Source organism: Alosa alosa, chromosome 3 (genome assembly GCF_017589495.1).
Source record: "Alosa alosa isolate M-15738 ecotype Scorff River chromosome 3, AALO_Geno_1.1, whole genome shotgun sequence".
Lineage (NCBI taxonomy): Eukaryota > Metazoa > Chordata > Actinopteri > Clupeiformes > Clupeidae > Alosa > Alosa alosa.
Genome location: NC_063191.1, coordinates 23,048,920 through 23,065,969, shown reverse-complemented (window position 1 = coordinate 23,065,969; position 17,050 = coordinate 23,048,920). Strand labels below are relative to the sequence as shown.

Genomic DNA, 17,050 nt, shown 5'->3' with positions numbered 1-17,050 from the left:
GGTTATCACCAGGACCACGCCACTCTTTGGCTGATGACACAAATGTGTGCAAATTGTGAAATTACAGAGCATGTTCCTCATTACTGCATGACAAAGAGTAGAGCAATCAGCATATCCACAGCACTCCATTTTCCTACAATATAACCTCCTTTAACCCATAAAAAATTACTTTTTTAGGCAATGGTTTAACAAAGTAACGAATTAAGAAATTCACAAAAAAGAAAAGGCAGCAAATGAAAATGACTCCGAGGTCTTCAGAGTAGTTATTGATATCTGCAGTAGGTTAAACATCCAGTGCCCTTGATGATGTGGCTAGAATCGTTTACAGTCCGGTCTGAGCCACAATGTTTGTTTGAGTTAGAAGTCCAGAAGGAGCACACTAACTGAAGTTAGCAAAAAATGAACTGAATTTGAATCACAGATTGTGCTTTTAACCCCCAGAGTACTCAACAATGGTACATTTTAGTCAGGACAATTTAAGCACAAAATCACTTATCTGCGAGTTCTGTCATTATGTGGCAATGTCCCACTCACACCTTGTTGGGAATCATTCACACGCTGTTTAAATCAATCATATAAAATATTATTTCACATTGACATGTGTCTGATTAGTATCACATAGCAGAACAGTTCTATGTTGATCTGTGATGTCTAGTGAGAAAAAAGCTTGCGAGGTATTGAAAAAAGGAGACCATTCATGATGGCAAATAATGGATAACTATTCTGCATTGGTTTGGAATCACTAGGTCACATGGCTTGGGATGTATTGAAAAAAAGGAGTCTGTTTCTTATATGAAATAATGTATTTTCTTTAAAATATTCAGATAAAATACAGTGTGCATACAGTGACTATAAGAAGAGGTATGCAATTAGTCCCACATAGGATAACTATTCTGCATTGGTTTGGAATCACTAGGTCACATGGCTTGGGATGTATTGAAAAAAAGGAGTCTGTTTCTTATATGAAATAATGTATTTTCTTTAAATAATTCATATAAAATACAGCGTGCACACAGTCACTATAAAAAGAGGTGTGTCTGATGAGTCCCATATAGGATAACTATTCTGCATTGGTTTGGAGTCACTAGGTCACATGATGTCAAAGCTATTGACAAAAAAGACTATGAAGGTAATTCAGAAGGTACTTTATAGACGGTCCCTAAGTAGGTCGGCTGGGAGCAAGTAGACAGGTCATCTGTTTGTACATTGTCTGCAAACACGGGGTGAAACCGGCTGTATTAAAAAAAATTGAATATCTGTCGAATATCAAATATCAAACTAACTTTACCTCGGTGACAAAGACATGTTATTCCCTTTAACAGCTTGGCTAGCATCACTGCATCGGTATTTTGATAGCATTTAAAGGAATCTGCACGCGAGACCATATGGAACAGGTATTCCACTAAACCATTCTTTACTAAAACCTGTTTGAGACTAGCAGAGTATAGCCTACACACATCTGCAATCTGTTTATTTGAACTCAGGCAAAGTGAAACTAACTTCACCGTGGTCTCATAGTCAACGACAAAACAATTCTACAGTTAGTTAGCCTACTTTCACTATTGACAAAAGGGGTTTGAAAACATATGGTGAAAAAAACAACACTTAGGCTACCCCAATAATGTTCGAAAGGATATTCATCCTGCAGAGGAGTTGCTGCTTACATCTCGTGACAGTGCATCTTCAGCTGTGCTTTATGCGTCATTCTCTATAGACCAGGTTTTTCCTGGTCAGTGGCATAATGATTTTTAGAGGGTGTAAGATAGAGATTTTTGGATCATGCGCCAGACCACACCTTAAGCTGGGCGCAAGGCTGAATAAAAGTGAAAGGTAAAAGTGAAGCACATGGCTCGAAAATCCACCACTGACTGGGTAAGATAAGAATAAGCTTTGCGCCACGTTTCTGATCGTCAGGGCAGGACATCCCGCAATACCGTCTGTTTGTCATTGTCAGCGTCCTGTTATGCATATCTCTATACAGAAATACATTCGTATAACTCCGTCCCCTTACAAAAACTGCGGATCTGTAAAAATTGCACAGGTTTCATCATCAGGTCGGAACACCTGGAAGAATCACATCCCTGCTACTATGATGGACCACGCTGATCATACATGTGCTGCAACAAGGCTAGAGCTGGCAGATTTATGGGACATTGGTCTGGACTTGTTATTGGGCTGGCTCCAAAACACAAGCCTACAATCTTTCTTCTGATATTATTTTCCGTAGAACTTATAGTCACATTACTTGTGTTTTAACACAAAAGTTACATGGGTAAAAGCGAAGGACAGCAACAGTTTGCAAATCTTCTGATTTACAAAATCCAACTTTTTTTTTAAAAAATAAATAAAAATAGCTCATTCAATGGTCTGTTCATGTAACAGTTGCTCAATTTAAAGAGCTGCTCCATAACAAAGGCATGGAGGCAGGAGAGGCCAGCGGGACATAAGTGGATTCAATTAATATCAGACATGGTCAAGTATTCTGGGTTCTCTGTGTTACATCTGAAGAGGAGGAAAAATGAAAATTAACCCAGAGACCTTAATTTTTTAACTGCAATGTGTAAAAGTACCAGCAGAGATGGTTATTCATCACAATGATCCGTGTAAGTGGACTGTGCAATGGCAAAGAGGTTTTAAATTGATAGGCATAATGGTCATTATTGAAACACTCAACACTGTGCAATCAGAAGTTACATTAGCCACAAGAGGGTGCGCAAAAAGAAATTGTAATGTAAATTGATTTGGTTAACTATGGCTTACCAAAATAAATGATCAATCAGGCCTAATACATTTTCTTGGCATTGGGATATGCTTGTTTTTTAACCCGTGCCGACCAATACAGTAAGGAAAACTTTTTTGGCAGACACCAGCGCACTGACCCTTAGCCCAGCATCTCCTGACCAAACATCAATGTCACACGGTGCTGGGGATGAATGGAATTGTGGAGGGGTTCTAAAGCCTTAATGCAGTTCTATGTAGGACCAGAGAGCCTCGCGCTGTCTTGGACGCTGGCTGCGATACACAAGTTTTTCCCAATAGTCTTGAAAATGACTGAAAAACACACAATCACAGAGGAATGTACAAAACATTTTATTTTCAATATGAAGTGCTTCAAAATCTACTCGTCTTCACAAGAGAGGAAAAGACCTTCACCACATATATTCTGAAAAAGAAATACTGGTTCTTACATACAAAAAGTAAATTTTTTTTGTCTCTTTTTTTAAATCCTGAGAGGGCTGAGATGTCTATGATGTGTGACTATGGCCTGTAGATGATGTACCAATCACAAAAATGTCACGCAGCGAGTGATGACATGTGGGACATGGGGAAAGTCCTCTCCCAATGCAGGGAGCGAGTCCACTGATACACACGCACACTTACACACTCTCGTCATAATCATTGAGTAGAGAACATAAAGGTGTGAGAGTGTGTGTGAGTGTGTGTGTGAGTGTGTGTGTGTGTGTAGGTGTAGGTGTGTGTATTAGGCCCGTGCTAGCCGTTCGATGATCCTGCGGTAATCCCCCAGCACTTCCTGATAGCTGCGCTCGAGCTCCTCATGCTGCAGCTGGGTGTCCATCTGGTTCACCTGGGACGCCAGCTCTTCTGGCCGCAGACACTTCCTCATTTTGGTCAGCTCTCTCTGGTTTTTCTGCACACACACACACGTTAGACTGCAGTTGTATAAATCGAAAACCTCAAAGGCCACAGAGGAGAAACACAAAAAATGTTTACTATAAATTCACCCATATTGCTACTAACATTGGGAAAAAACAAATGGAAGCCTTCCTCCAGCAGCAGCAGCAGCCAGACTTCACTGTATTTCATTTATTAGAGCTTTAGGCAGCCCCAGAGAGAGAAAAAGAGAAGACAGAGAAAGAGAGAGAAAAGAGAGAAGAGAGAAAGAGAGGTGTGAGAGAGAGAGAGAGATATATGAGTGAGAGAGAGAGAGAAAGGTGACGTGGGGAACACTGTAATTGAGTCGGCAAGAGTGCTGAAAGGCTTTGGCTATGGACCAAGATTCCTCACTCATACGTCCCACAGCAGTACATGCAAAAGAGCCGCACACACACACACACACACACACACACACACACACACACACACACACACAAAGGGAGAAAACCCAGAGCTGGGTGGAAAACATGTAATCGCCAACACATTCACAAAGAAAGGGGAGCTCTAGCATCCAACTACTGGCCAAACCTCCCTCAGAGAAAAAGCTGCATCTGGCCACCAGATCCTCCGCTCTGCTCTCCCAGGCAATTCCAACTTCCTCCTCCATCCCACCCCCCACATCCCGAAACCCCACTTTTTCCCCCTTGCTTTTCAAAATGTGGTTAGGCTGCTGTCAACAATTCTCCACTGGTTAGTGTCGACCTGATATGTTGCTCGGAGAGAGTCGTCAGAGAAGGACCACATGTTGAATTTTTGAGACTAAATGTTTAAGTTTCTCAAAGAGCACAACTATGTTGCAGATTGCACAGTTTATACTGGAGACTTTAAAATACGGTCAGTGGCTACACTGCAGACAATGCAGAGAAGGGAAAGAATTCAGAGGCTGTGGAAATCTGGTTGAGCTCATCAAAGTTACAAAAATCATCATCATGGGGGAAAAAAAACCCTATGTTGTGTAAATAGACACAGCATTAGCCTGAGCCATAATAAAGGCCCTTTAAATAAGACATTAAAGAACATAATAAAATAATAATAAAAACAAAACTATGAGAGCACACAAAAAATATCCAAACAATAAGCGAAGATAAAAGCTCTAGCGTTAACTGAAGTGAAGCGCCGGGCTGAGAGGTGTGCTGGCCTGGCAGCAGACCGCTGTGGTGCGGTGATTGTCGTGGGACTTGTCGCTCAGGTTCTCCCCACTGGCAGCATGAGGAGAGTGGCCTGCGCTGCGCTGGACTGGACTGGACTGGACAGGCAGACACATTCCTCCCTGTAAATTACTTAGCGCAATGAGATGCAAATCCTAAATAATGGCCCTGGCCTGAATGGAAACAAGTCTCTTGGGAGCATCAACAGCCTCCTGGTGTGACCCATTGTGCAGCCAAGACTAGAGCCTCAGCCTTCCACCAGGTTTTTCCCTTTGGAGGGGAAGGATGAATAATTTAGTTCTTTAAATGAGATAAATCCACACAGAGCAATTAGTGTCTGCACACGCTTGGAAGCTGCTAGGCTGAAGCAGAGGCCCAGCTTAGAGCAGGATCTGGTGCCAAACACAGGGACCTTGACACAACGGAACAATGGAAATTGGCATCTGTATAGCAGGACAACGCTTTACCTTATAGGGTATATAAGTAAATGAGTAATTTGTGTATTCAAAAGTTATTTTTCTCTCAGAAACGTTCCACAATAGCAGTCTAAAAACCATGAGAACATTCTCGAGTCAGTTCACAGTAGCTTATGTTTCTGCACCAAGGCTTTTACAGACATGACAACCATAACATGACGACTGCATTTCGTTGTCTTTGTACTTGTACTCTGCAATTTTGAATCTAATCTAATTCAGGTTGTGTACATTCAGCTACTTCTGTTTCTCCGACAACACTGGATCAGAAGGCCAAACCATAGGAGAACCATAGGAGAACCAACAGAGAAACGGAGCGAATACCTGATCAGCACATACCTTGTAGGGCCCAAATAATCGTTTTTTGACCTCCAGTCGGAATGCTCTGGCCTTCTCCTCGTTGCTCATGTCTGTTGCTCGCAAACGTAAGATTTCATACACCCGTCTGGCATGTTTCTAAACGAGAAAAGAAAATACGGCCACAGAAAGACTTTGGCAAACAGTCTCATAAATGTTCATGAGCACAAAATGCAAAAGGTGTGTGGGCAGCAGCAGTATGGACCTACAGCTCCACACACACACTTTATCCTGCCATGTTACGGACATCAGGCTGTGATAATCACCAACAAGCAAGAGGGAGCGGAGAAACCTGTGATATAATTGGGCCTGCTAAATAGTGCCCTGAGAAGGGAGAGAGAAAAAGCCTGCGTCCGGAGGCCACTTTAAGGTGAATGCACGGGGTGGGCTTCCTGTTCTAATGGCCATGGGATTATGCAGGTCCAGCAGAGAATGGAGACATGGTGGCAGAACAGGCAAGGAAAAGAATACAATAAAATAAAGAACTAAAAAAACTACTTTTTTTTTTACAGACCTAACAACTTTCAGGCTTTGTCTGCTTTGTCGTGTTGTTTGTGTTGTTTGTGTTGTTTGTGTGTCGTGTGTGTGTGTGTGTGTGTGTGTTTATGTTCCCTGCGGTAAACTACCTTGTTTATCTTTAACTTCTCCTGAGCCTCGGTGGCCATGTCCTCACTGAAGCCCAGGGAGAGTTTGTCGGTGGAGAAGGACGCCAGCGTCTGGCACAGCTTGACCAGGACAAAGTCGCGCAGCTTCACGTAGCTGTCTGACGGGTCCTCCGCTGCAAAGGGGACAAGAGGAACACTGTACTCTGCCCAATTGGCACAGCTGAGCTTTCTGCATCATGCAAAACATCCACGTCTTTAATAGAGACAGTTAGAAAAGGGGGAAGACTAGGTAAGGCTTGTTCTTTGAAACGCTTCCTTTTGACACGAGTGGACAAGGGGCACAGCCACTCTGTGCTTTAGTCTTGCTGAAGGCTAATTCGGCCGCACTGGCTCCTGACGCAAGAAGGGAGAATTTTTTTTTTAATAATTGCGCCATTGTTGAGAGTTTGATTGTGTCAGCATGTGGCAAGCACATTTCTGCTGGAAACGAGCTTGCAATTTACATCCCTCCGCTCCAACCCCCACTCCGGCTCTCGCCTGAGAGCGCTGTGGTGAGCGGGCCTAATTCTACGGTCAACAACTGCCCCGCAACAGGAAACCTCCAGCACAACCCCGTACCCTCTTTCAGCCAGATGGGGGGCGGGCGCATATATATACACACATATATATACATGAACACCGCTGTCTTCACATCTCAGTGCTGCTGCTTGGATCTCACTGGGCGAGAAAGGTGAAGGAGAAAACTGGTTCACAACCGTGTGTGCTTCACCTCACTGTGCGTTCATGCTGAGTGTATTTCACTAATTCACAAATTGGGATAAATGCAGACCAAATTTCCCCTCACGGGATCAAAAGAGTATATATAGTTATACTTATGTCTCACAACTCACAAAAAAAGATCATGCCAAACCATGAATAGGTCCACCACAATAGGATTACTACTTCTTAGTCCCGCTGTCTCCCACACGCACAGTCCACTTGCCTGTAATGTCCTGTACTTTAGAGGAGGTGCAGTAGAACCTGTGCACAGTCTCCAGCAGCTGGGCTCCGTGGCCCTCTCCTTGGAACGGGGGCAGGATCAGCATTTGGCTGTTCACAGAGGACACACACAAAGACATGAAAGCGCAGCCTTTCTGACCTCTGCTCCAGAGCACCGGCCCACAACACTTAGCCACTGATGGGACACACTTGTGTTTGTCTGGGTACTCTAACGGCCTCACGGTAGCTAACATCGGGGCGTAAAAGAATAGAAAGAGGTGAGGCACATTAGATCACAGTGTCCAGTGCCTGCTTGGTCATACACATCTCCATTAAAGACAGGAACATATTTTTAACAGCGCAAAGCTGATGACCAGTTTGCTTTTTATCCATATCAAGTGTGTGTGTGTGTGTGGCTGTGGGCTTAAACAGAAAACACGCTGTGGGGCAAAACTATTCAATCATCATCACTCAATTCATTCATTCAATCAACTGTTGTAGACTTAATGAAAAGTTACAATTGCATGCCTATCAATGGATCATAGCCAGTGCAGGAAAAAAACAACGCTACTTGTTTTATTATTTTTTAAATAACGATGTTGATCACCCTTGCCGTAACAAAACCAGGCTGGTTTATTAGATACATAAGCCAGTAATTTGGGACATTTCAGGACAAGGAAGACAGAAATGTATAATTTTCTCTTCCCTTTCTCCCTTTTACAGCACAAAAGAAGGCGGCACGTGCTTCCCGGGCAATTACCTTACACGTGGTCGGGTTTTGTCTGGGTACACATAGTAATTATAAACTGTCATGTAGCCAACAGTCGCGAAGAGAGTCTCCCCGTCCTTATTGTACTTCTCAAATCTGCAGATGAAACACACAGGCAAAACAGGTCAATTACAGGCACACTGCCCATGTGGAGTCCATTTTACCCCCCCCCCCAGCCCTCCCACCCCCATTCTACTGCCCCGGTTTTCAGTGTCAGCATGCTGCAAGCTAGCAGACCCAATTGGTACACCTGCTATGGGCTGAATGCATTATGTACTTAATTGGAGCACTGCAACTTAGGATAGGATGGGGTGGGTGGGTGGTGGAGGGGGAAGAAGGAGGTGGGGGTTTCTAGCCTCTCCAAATCACTTCAGTCCATTTGTCCATTGTCCAGATTAATAGGTGCCAAGCAAAAGAAAACACTAGCAGAGGCTCTTTTTACTGTTTGAGATTCCATTCAGTGTTTCAAAAGACAACAGTATTCAATTCAGCTCGCGGCCGAGACAAAAATGGGGCAAAAAATGAAAAGTGGCTCGGGCACAAAAGGGGGTGCTCTCAGCAGATCAACAATTCACCTCTAAGCAGGGGTAATTAAAGCGGCCTGGTAATTGGGCAGCAGCGCCACAAAGAGGGCCACTGGGCCTGTCCAGGGAATGTGGGGGTGGCATGGGGTGGGCTGAGGGGAGGCTGTTTGTCTGTGGCCTGGAGGAGATACCCACACCAGGAAGAAGTCCCAGCGGTCATCGTCCACGTCGATGAAGCTGGCAGTCTCGATGAACCACATGAGAAAGGTCTGCAGCCGCTCGTGATACTCGCGGAAGCCAGGGCTGGACAGTTCCACCTGCGGGAAGAAACCACACACAGACCATTGTGCATTGTATTGTATCCATTACCATCACCAGTACACATGAGGGCAGAGGCCCTGGAAAATGACTCCACAATCAGCATTATGGCACTGCAAACTTCACCGCATGTTTTTAATAATAGTCTCGGTATAATGCGAGGTATGTAAAACTGCCTGAAAGTAACAGGGAGTTGCTGTACTAGGCAATACTAGGCTTTTATAGGCTTTTATAAGCAACCAAAATTCCACTGTGTAAAATTCACACAATTCCAATTCTGTACCGGATTTTGTGGCTACAACCACACCAAACTGAAGCCAACTGTTCATGAGGGAAGTTCTTTTGTTGATATTCTTAAGACTCCTGTCCCACTGCCTCCTACATCCATACTGCTGAGAATATGTCTAGAACATGTCTACATGTGCTCCCTTTCTATGGACAGAAGGGAAGTGAGGGATGGGGCATCAGTGGCTGGGCTTCCCAGCATCATGGGGAATGGAAGAATGAGAACATAACACGTAAATGACTGTAAATGTAAAGTTTACTGTACCATTACAGCATGATTAACACGTGGTCTGGCCAGACTGATTTAGTTACTGACCGTGTGCAGCCTAGCAGATGAAAAGTTTGAGAGCGACAGCTAAAGGCATTTAGTACCACATTAGTACCATGTCTGAGGGACACGGAGTGCATTCAAACGGCACATTGGGGACCTACTTTGTGGATCTGATAGGTAAGGTCCTCCCCGGCCTCCTCGTTGTGAACGCTGTATGTGTGGATCAGAGTGCCGAAGGGCGTAAAGTTGGCCTCTTTCTCCAGCAGCGAGATGAAGTCGTCCGTATTGCCACAGAAACCCTGTGGGATGATCTCACGGATCTTTCCTTCCACGTCATCAGGCTAGAAGCGCGCGCACGCATGCACACACACACACACACACACACACACACACACACAGACACAGACAGACACAAGCAAAAGGTTATTTTTACTTCCCTTGAAATCACAATCAGTTCCAAAGAGAGAAAAATAAAAACTCCCTTGATTTTGAGTGATTATTTGGATGAAGATGTCTGACAGTGGCAATGCATTTTAGCATTAGTAGATCCGCACCCATGGCCAGGGGACGCCCAATGGTGGCAATAAGAGATTCTGATCAAACCTTTAAGACTCGACCAAGAACTGCTGCTGAATATCCCATGGCAAGCCAAGGCAAAGAACAACCCTTAAAGATAATTAACACAATAGGTCTAATCATGGCCACTTATTTAAAAAGAGAAGAGGCACTTGTTAAAAAAGAAAGAAAGAAAGAAAGAAAGAAAGAAAGAAAGAAAGAAAGAAAGAAAGAAAGAAAAGGACACAGCATATTCAAAGCTGCACAAGGTTCCATGGGCATCTTTATAAAGAGCAAAGAATCAATGTAGCAATCAGGCGGTCTCGACGCGGACACAACTTGTGTACCCTTGCTAACCACGGCCACACATGCAATCACAAAGGACATGCAACAGAATATGTTACCATTGTTTGGTCATTAGGGTATACTTCAGGGCCTGACTGACACAGAGCACATGGAATTGAAGTGAAAGAATACATATTTTTCTGGGGCAGAAAGGGAAGCCATTAGGCAATTAAGACTGTCAGCTGAGCAGAGGTGGAGGTCTCCCTCCCCCCTCCATCCCCGGTGAAAGACCACTTAATTCAATACATTTACTACTTATCTTAAACCATGAATATTTGATGAAGTCCCCCACAATAATGCATCTCTTCTTCTCACTGGGCAATAAAATTTAATGAATTGATCTCAACTTAACAAAACCCGGGCATCAATAATAGCCTCCTCTCCACTAATCCTGGCGAGTGAACTCAATCAAACGAATCTGCCCTGGCGATTCAAAGAGACGTATGGACAATGGACACCCTGCCCCCGTCCAAGCCTCGGCCCCCACCACCCCCTTTGAATTTTTTTACCCAGCAGAATGTGCAGTGAGTTCAGCTGTAATGTTTGCATTGTATCCATTTCCAGCGGGATTGACATGAGAACACTTTGTATTAACTTGCTAAGCAGCCCTTTCACACCATTTACATGTGTGATAGGCATTAGTTTTGTGCAGAGACCCTTGCTGCTTGCCATTCAAAACAGGGAAATGAAGAAGGCCCGAACAAAATGCCCTACAAAAGGGCTAGTGCAACACGCTGCTAATTCCCCTCCTTTCAGACATCAGCTAATATCCAACTGGAAGTAATGCACCTGCAGCTGAATGCCACTTCACCATTGTAATCGTTCAACTGCATTGCAGAGGGATAAGGGACGTACATAAAAGGCCAAGGACAAACAAGTCATATTGCCCGAGATCTTTCCTACATGCCACGTACAAATTGCACAATCTTCCCACAAAGGGGGCCATTATTCCAAGATGATATTAGCTCACAATGCACCTTCAGAAGTTTTTTGTCCATTTTGGAATGGGATATTATCTGTAGTATGGGAGTTGACAATGGCAGTTTTAATGTTAAACACAAAGCTTGTTTGATTTAAACAAAGATCTGTTTTAAAATTCATGAAAAAAGCCAGAACACTCCTAATTCACCGCTTTGATTTTGTTTTTGTCTTAACAAGTTTTGTTGTTTTGGACCATTATGCCATTTTGACTGGCATTCTCCATGCCATCGCCAATTGTAGATTTTTTCTTTTGGCCACTTTGTGATATTATGGACACAACAGTTCATTCTCCCCCCCCATTTCCAATTATCAGTGATAATGACTAATATACACCATTCTAACTTAAAGACTCAGGGGAACTATAAACAAGTAACACAATAAATCGATAGATGACAAAGCCCAGCGTTAGTGTGATGGCTCTCTCTCTCCCACCTGTCTGATGCCCTCTTCTGTTCCATGGGAGTATTTGAACTAGTGCATATAGAGGGGGAAGGCAGCCAAGCAGGGAGGAGAGGAGGGGAGCAGAGCGGAGAGGAGAGGAGGGGAGACGAGTGCAAACCCTCCTGTGCTCCCCCCTGCCATGGCCACCAGGCCCAGGCCCTGTCTGCTGTTTACCCTCCTCTGCTCTGCTCTGCTCTCTGAGTGGTGCTGATCTCTGACTGGGGCCTCCCCTCACAGACAGGCAGCTGCAGATTGAACTATGCCCAGCCCTTCAGCAAATAGCCTTCTCCAGCTGCACCACAGCCAGGAAACATGAACACAGTGTGTACACACACACACACACACACACACACACACACACACACACACACACACACACACACACACACACACACACACACACACACACACACACACACACACACACACACACACACTTGTAGTCCGGACTCTAGAGACAAAGGCTTCAGTGAGCACAAAACATACAATTAGTCTGTACATTGCCTTTGCATATTTAAGGATTACATCTAGGCAAACAGTCAGCAGAACACTACATTATAGTATTTCTACCTTCTAACCTACCTATCTCACTGCATTATAGTATTTCTACCTTCTACTCTACCTATCTCACTACATTATAGTATTTCTACCTTCTACTCTACCTATTGTTCAAACAATTTTTTGGGTGAATAATTATTTCGGACTGAACTTGGTGAAGGGAAGTTTCACTAGGCCTATCTTAGGCAACGATAAACTTGATCCATCATCTCGGGCTCGTCTGATCGGTTTGCTGCTGACAGCCGCCGAAAGGCAGTGGGGAGAGGGGACATTTATTTCGGCCTATGTGACCACACTGTAAAGCAACTACATCCACTCTGTTTATCTGACGGGTCTCTGACCTCTCTCGCTCTCTCTCTCTGCAGCACACGCATTTTCAAATTTACACACAGGCACTGTGCCACGGCCAATCAGAGGGGAGATCCCGCCCTTCACTATCTGATTTGTTTAAACCACGATATTGGCCAAAAATGTGTCTGTTATTGAACCAAAGGTAGAGTTTCAATGCGGACACTTTTTCCTCTCGAATAGCTGGTCGAAAAATTAGGTTGCATATGCGACCAAATTGGTCGCACTCTGGAGCCCTGGATGGGGACCTCATCTAAGTAGAAGTATAAGTATTAGTGCTGTCAAACAATTAAAATTTTTAATCGCGATTAATCGCTGAATTCCTATAGTTAATCACGATTAATCACATATTTTCAATCAATACACTATTATTTTGCATTTCTGAACTTTCCAGGAGTCTATATTAACAATAAAGCAATTATTGTGTATCTTGATTGGGATTCAAATGAAAGCAAAGCAAGTTACTTTATTAACTGAACTTTAAGACGTAGGTCTATTTGATTATTTCAAATCAAATTTCAAAAGATGTGCAGCAGACCTGAGGCAACACAATATTCTTCAGAAATTTAGCTCATATAAACTAAAATAAATGCTACCGCAGAAGTGCGTGCACAAAATGTAGGCCTACACACATTATAAAGGGCATAACAAACAGAAAATATTATATTCATTATCTTTGAGTTCAGTTGAAAATAAGGAAGTTTTCAACATGAGTGCATTGCCATTTTATAGGCCTACAGTCTATGGTGCACTGTCACTTGCCACACACATCAGCGCCGAAGTTTTTAACAGGCAAACACTGGATGAACAATGGATTTTATGGAGCAGCGTCAACCAAATATAACTGAATCGTGATTTACACGGCGCCAAAGTGCGATGCTGGTGTGCGGAGTTGAATTGAAAAGAAATCTTTGGCGGCACACATTTAATGCGTCGGCCTAGGCTACTACTCTTTGGCCGGCTCGTAAGCCCAAACAAGTGTGTGCAGCATGCCTTTACGTAGCCTACTAACGGCGCATCATCATAAAGATACATTTAATCTGCATCACGCCCCATTTTAGAGGAAAACAAGTTAACATTATATCATTGATAGACAGCTAGTAATCACACGTTGACGTTACATCTATTTTTAATTCACAGGACATTCAATCATTTTACTAACAAGGCAGTTATTAAGAATTATGTTTATGTAAATTACTCATGTCGAAACTATGTACATTACCAACCTAATTCATTTGCAATACCCCATGTTGAGAACAAATTTAGCATGTACACTTACCATAATATCCCATGCAAAACGGTTAGCTGACTGTGTGACTTATGTTTAGTTGATGTTATGACATGTAAAGTTAAGCTTGCTGAACTTAGTTATAGTCAGCCACGGGCAGTTTGACTATGCCTATCGATACATTCGTGACACTCCTGTAAACTAGAAAGAGCAAATCATAGGAACAAAGTCACATTAATCCCATAAACACACAGATAACTCTTACACCAACCTTATTTTGTGCCTTTTACTCACGTTTGTTTCAAGATTTAGTAAGTATAAGCCCTTTTCGCTCCCCACTTTGATGCAGCATAGGTTTCCATTATATCAGTCATCTTTTCCCTAAAAGGGGGCGTGTACGTGCAGCACATACAACGTTCCATTCCATTCATCAGTGCGTATTGTTTAGTTTCCGGTCTAGCTAAATCCAGTGTGGTGTTGTAGTTGTTCTAATGTTACTAGTTGTTGCAACAGCATGTAAAAAAACTACAAAGTTTGTTTAACCAAAAAGAACGTTAATCTCGCGTATAAAAAATTGACGCCGTTAAAATAGGTTTACGTTAAAGCCGTTAATAACGCGTTTAACTGACAGCACTAATAAGTATATAAACTCCTTTGATCTAGTGAGGGAAATTTGGTCTCTGCATTTACCCCAATCCATGAATTAGTGAAACACACTCAGCACACAATGAACACACAGTGAACCCTCCAGTTACAAGTCCGAAGCGCTAACCAGTAGGCCACGGCTGCCCAATCAATCATCTGAACTACCACCAATATAGGTGAAGCACAGCAACCAACTCAGTTCAGGTGAAGCACAGCAACCAACTCAGTTCAACCTGGGTGAAGCACAGCAACCAACTCAGTTCAGAGACGCAGCTCATTCCCCCATTGCTATTTTATTCTAGACATAGCGGCCACTTTTGGCTTGGGATGATAAAAAAAAGCATGGACAACTGAAACCAATTAAAAAAAAATTACACTGAAGAGACAGCCATTTAGTTGGGCAATGTGTCTATATGAGCCAGCTGGTAGTTTGTAGGGGCACTCAATCCAGCTGTAGTCAACTTCAGACTATAACGCTTTTGCCGGGCTATCTAGCTCAGAGTAGTTCTATGATATTGTCCATAATGTTTTGTTTTGACTGAGTGCAGCCCATAACCCAAGCCCACTGTGGCCGTGATGTCGAGAATAAGACAACCATATCAAAACAATTTGAATAAATGTATTACCTCGACACACTCAAACTTCTCTGTAACCTTTGAGGAGTATTTCACTTTGAAGAGTGTGGTCAAGTTGCCGGCACTGTAGTACAGTTGAATCTGAAGTCCCTTGTACCCAAAAGCCACTTCACTGTGAAAAGACAAGTGCAGCATCTGACAATTAGTACAGATTAAGACTTATGGATCATGTAATCTTCACAAAATGAAAACAGGTCTTGAGTCTGCCAGAATCATTACCGAAATCACAATGTTACGCATAACTAGATCAGATTATGATATGTTAACTGATAAACTTAAGACTATGACTTGAGGGCTAATAGACTCTAAACCATAGAGAGAAAAGTCTGACATTTAAATAGGCAAGCTACTTTATCTTTTTGTTGCACAGTGAATAGTTGAACAGTATAAGAAAGAACTCACTCGTCTCCATAGAGTTGGTGGGTGAATTCGGGGTGGAATGTTGTGCTTTCGTCCTCTACCTCCTCTGGAAACCGAACTATGACAGAACATTGAACACTTAACAGAACTGAATCTACAGAAGAGGGTAATAATTTCAGCAAGTGCAGACTGATGACGACCAACAAGTTGAATGAACTACATTCATAACTGCTTACCTAATTTTAAACTTATGGCTTCGTTGGTATCACACTTGTACTCCGCCAACTTCTTCTCCATTGCGTTCACACCTGTGGAATACATTTCGTCTTCACCAAATGTAACTAAAGCATAGTTAGAATGTTTTTAAAACTGAGATTAATTCACGTTTTACTAACATGATCCCAGACTATTATTGTTAGACACCTAGCTAGTTTAAGCAAGAGCTAATCCATGCTGTGACTACACTACATCAACTTGCGAGTAAGCTACAGAGCCAGCTAACACTGCATATGCAAAGCTGTCAGAAAGTACTACTTTTCTAAATAATGAAGTTGTCGAATAGAGCTTAGAAGTTAACCTACAGCTCGGCGCATACAGTGCATCATTCGATTACAGTCAGTTGACAAATTAGGCGAGGGCAGAGCCAAATTAGCCATGGCTAACATAGAATTACGAAACGCTAACATTATACACAGCTGCTGAACCCCATGTTAGCAGTTAGCAAAATGTCAACATCCGCAATTCCAATCAAGGTACAGAGGTGGACTAAGAAGTGGTAAAATGTCAGAGTAATTTGTCAGACCTGAGTTCGGGGTCCCTAGTTTACAACTTTGTGAAGCCATCGAAGGCGAATAACGTTAGCTCGTCGCAACAGTGGTGGCTATGCTACGTACAAGCTAGCTTGAAGACTACGCAACCCCCTTACACAAGCCCAAGAATCAACCTACTATTACCATAAAACGTTACACCGTGCTCCAGAATCGCTACTGCAAACACAAACACAAGACTGCCATTGTTAATATCTGTCAGAGTTATAATGGTCACCCTTACCCGCCATTTCTGTCCACAACACCAGCGCGTCGTTCCACGGTGCCCGCGAAATGCAAACACACTTCCTGTTTACCCACGTGTTTCCGTCTTGTTACGTCAGTACCTTTACAAGGATACAAGGATACAAGGAAGTTTATTGTCACATGCATATAGTTACTGGAAGTAAGAAATGCAGTGAAATTATGTCTGGTGTCAGCCTATTTGTGCATTAATGGGGGTGCAGTAGAAGAGGGTTTAGTAGATTAAGTGGCAAGGGCTGCATAAAAAAGGTGGGGAGGATTGGGATTGGGTGGAGGGCACCAACAAGGAGCACCCAAGAGCAACAGGGGCAAGGAAAAACTCCCTTACCAAGGAAGAAACCTTGGGCAGATCCACGGCTCAAGGGGCTAACCCAACTGCCAGGGGTTTACTGTAACGATTAGCGATTACTTTGTTTTTTTGGACACTACCCTATGTGTTAATTTTATCCCCATAAAATTCACCCAATTCTATTTAATGTTA

The 17,050-nt window shown here is 43.1% G+C and overlaps 1 protein-coding gene across 1 annotated transcript; it reads right to left on the bottom strand.

Annotated features, from left to right (window-relative positions):
- Positions 1–3,074: 3,074 nt before the first annotated feature.
- On the bottom strand, positions 3,075–16,649 carry hat1 (histone acetyltransferase 1). The gene is made up of 11 exons (XM_048239246.1): positions 16,550–16,649; positions 15,736–15,807; positions 15,542–15,617; positions 15,131–15,251; positions 9,565–9,744; positions 8,725–8,846; positions 7,997–8,101; positions 7,241–7,347; positions 6,280–6,431; positions 5,636–5,752; positions 3,075–3,649 (listed from the first exon to the last, which is right to left on the bottom strand). Exons 1-11 carry the CDS (start codon positions 16,554–16,556, stop codon positions 3,482–3,484), a joined length of 1,227 nt encoding a protein of 408 aa, XP_048095203.1. The 5' UTR covers positions 16,557–16,649; the 3' UTR covers positions 3,075–3,481.
- Between the last annotated feature and the right edge of the window lie 401 nt (positions 16,650–17,050).

Excerpts from the sequence above, each read along its gene's own strand:
- hat1 (XM_048239246.1), bottom strand. Across the intron at positions 9,745-15,130 it reads AGAAGTTTGAGTGTGTCGAG|CCTGATGACGTGGAAGGAAA; the intron begins GTAATACATTTA and ends GCGCGCTTCTAG. Across the intron at positions 7,348-7,996 it reads AAAACCCGACCACGTGTAAG|CCAAATGCTGATCCTGCCCC; the intron begins GTAATTGCCCGG and ends CTCTGTGAACAG.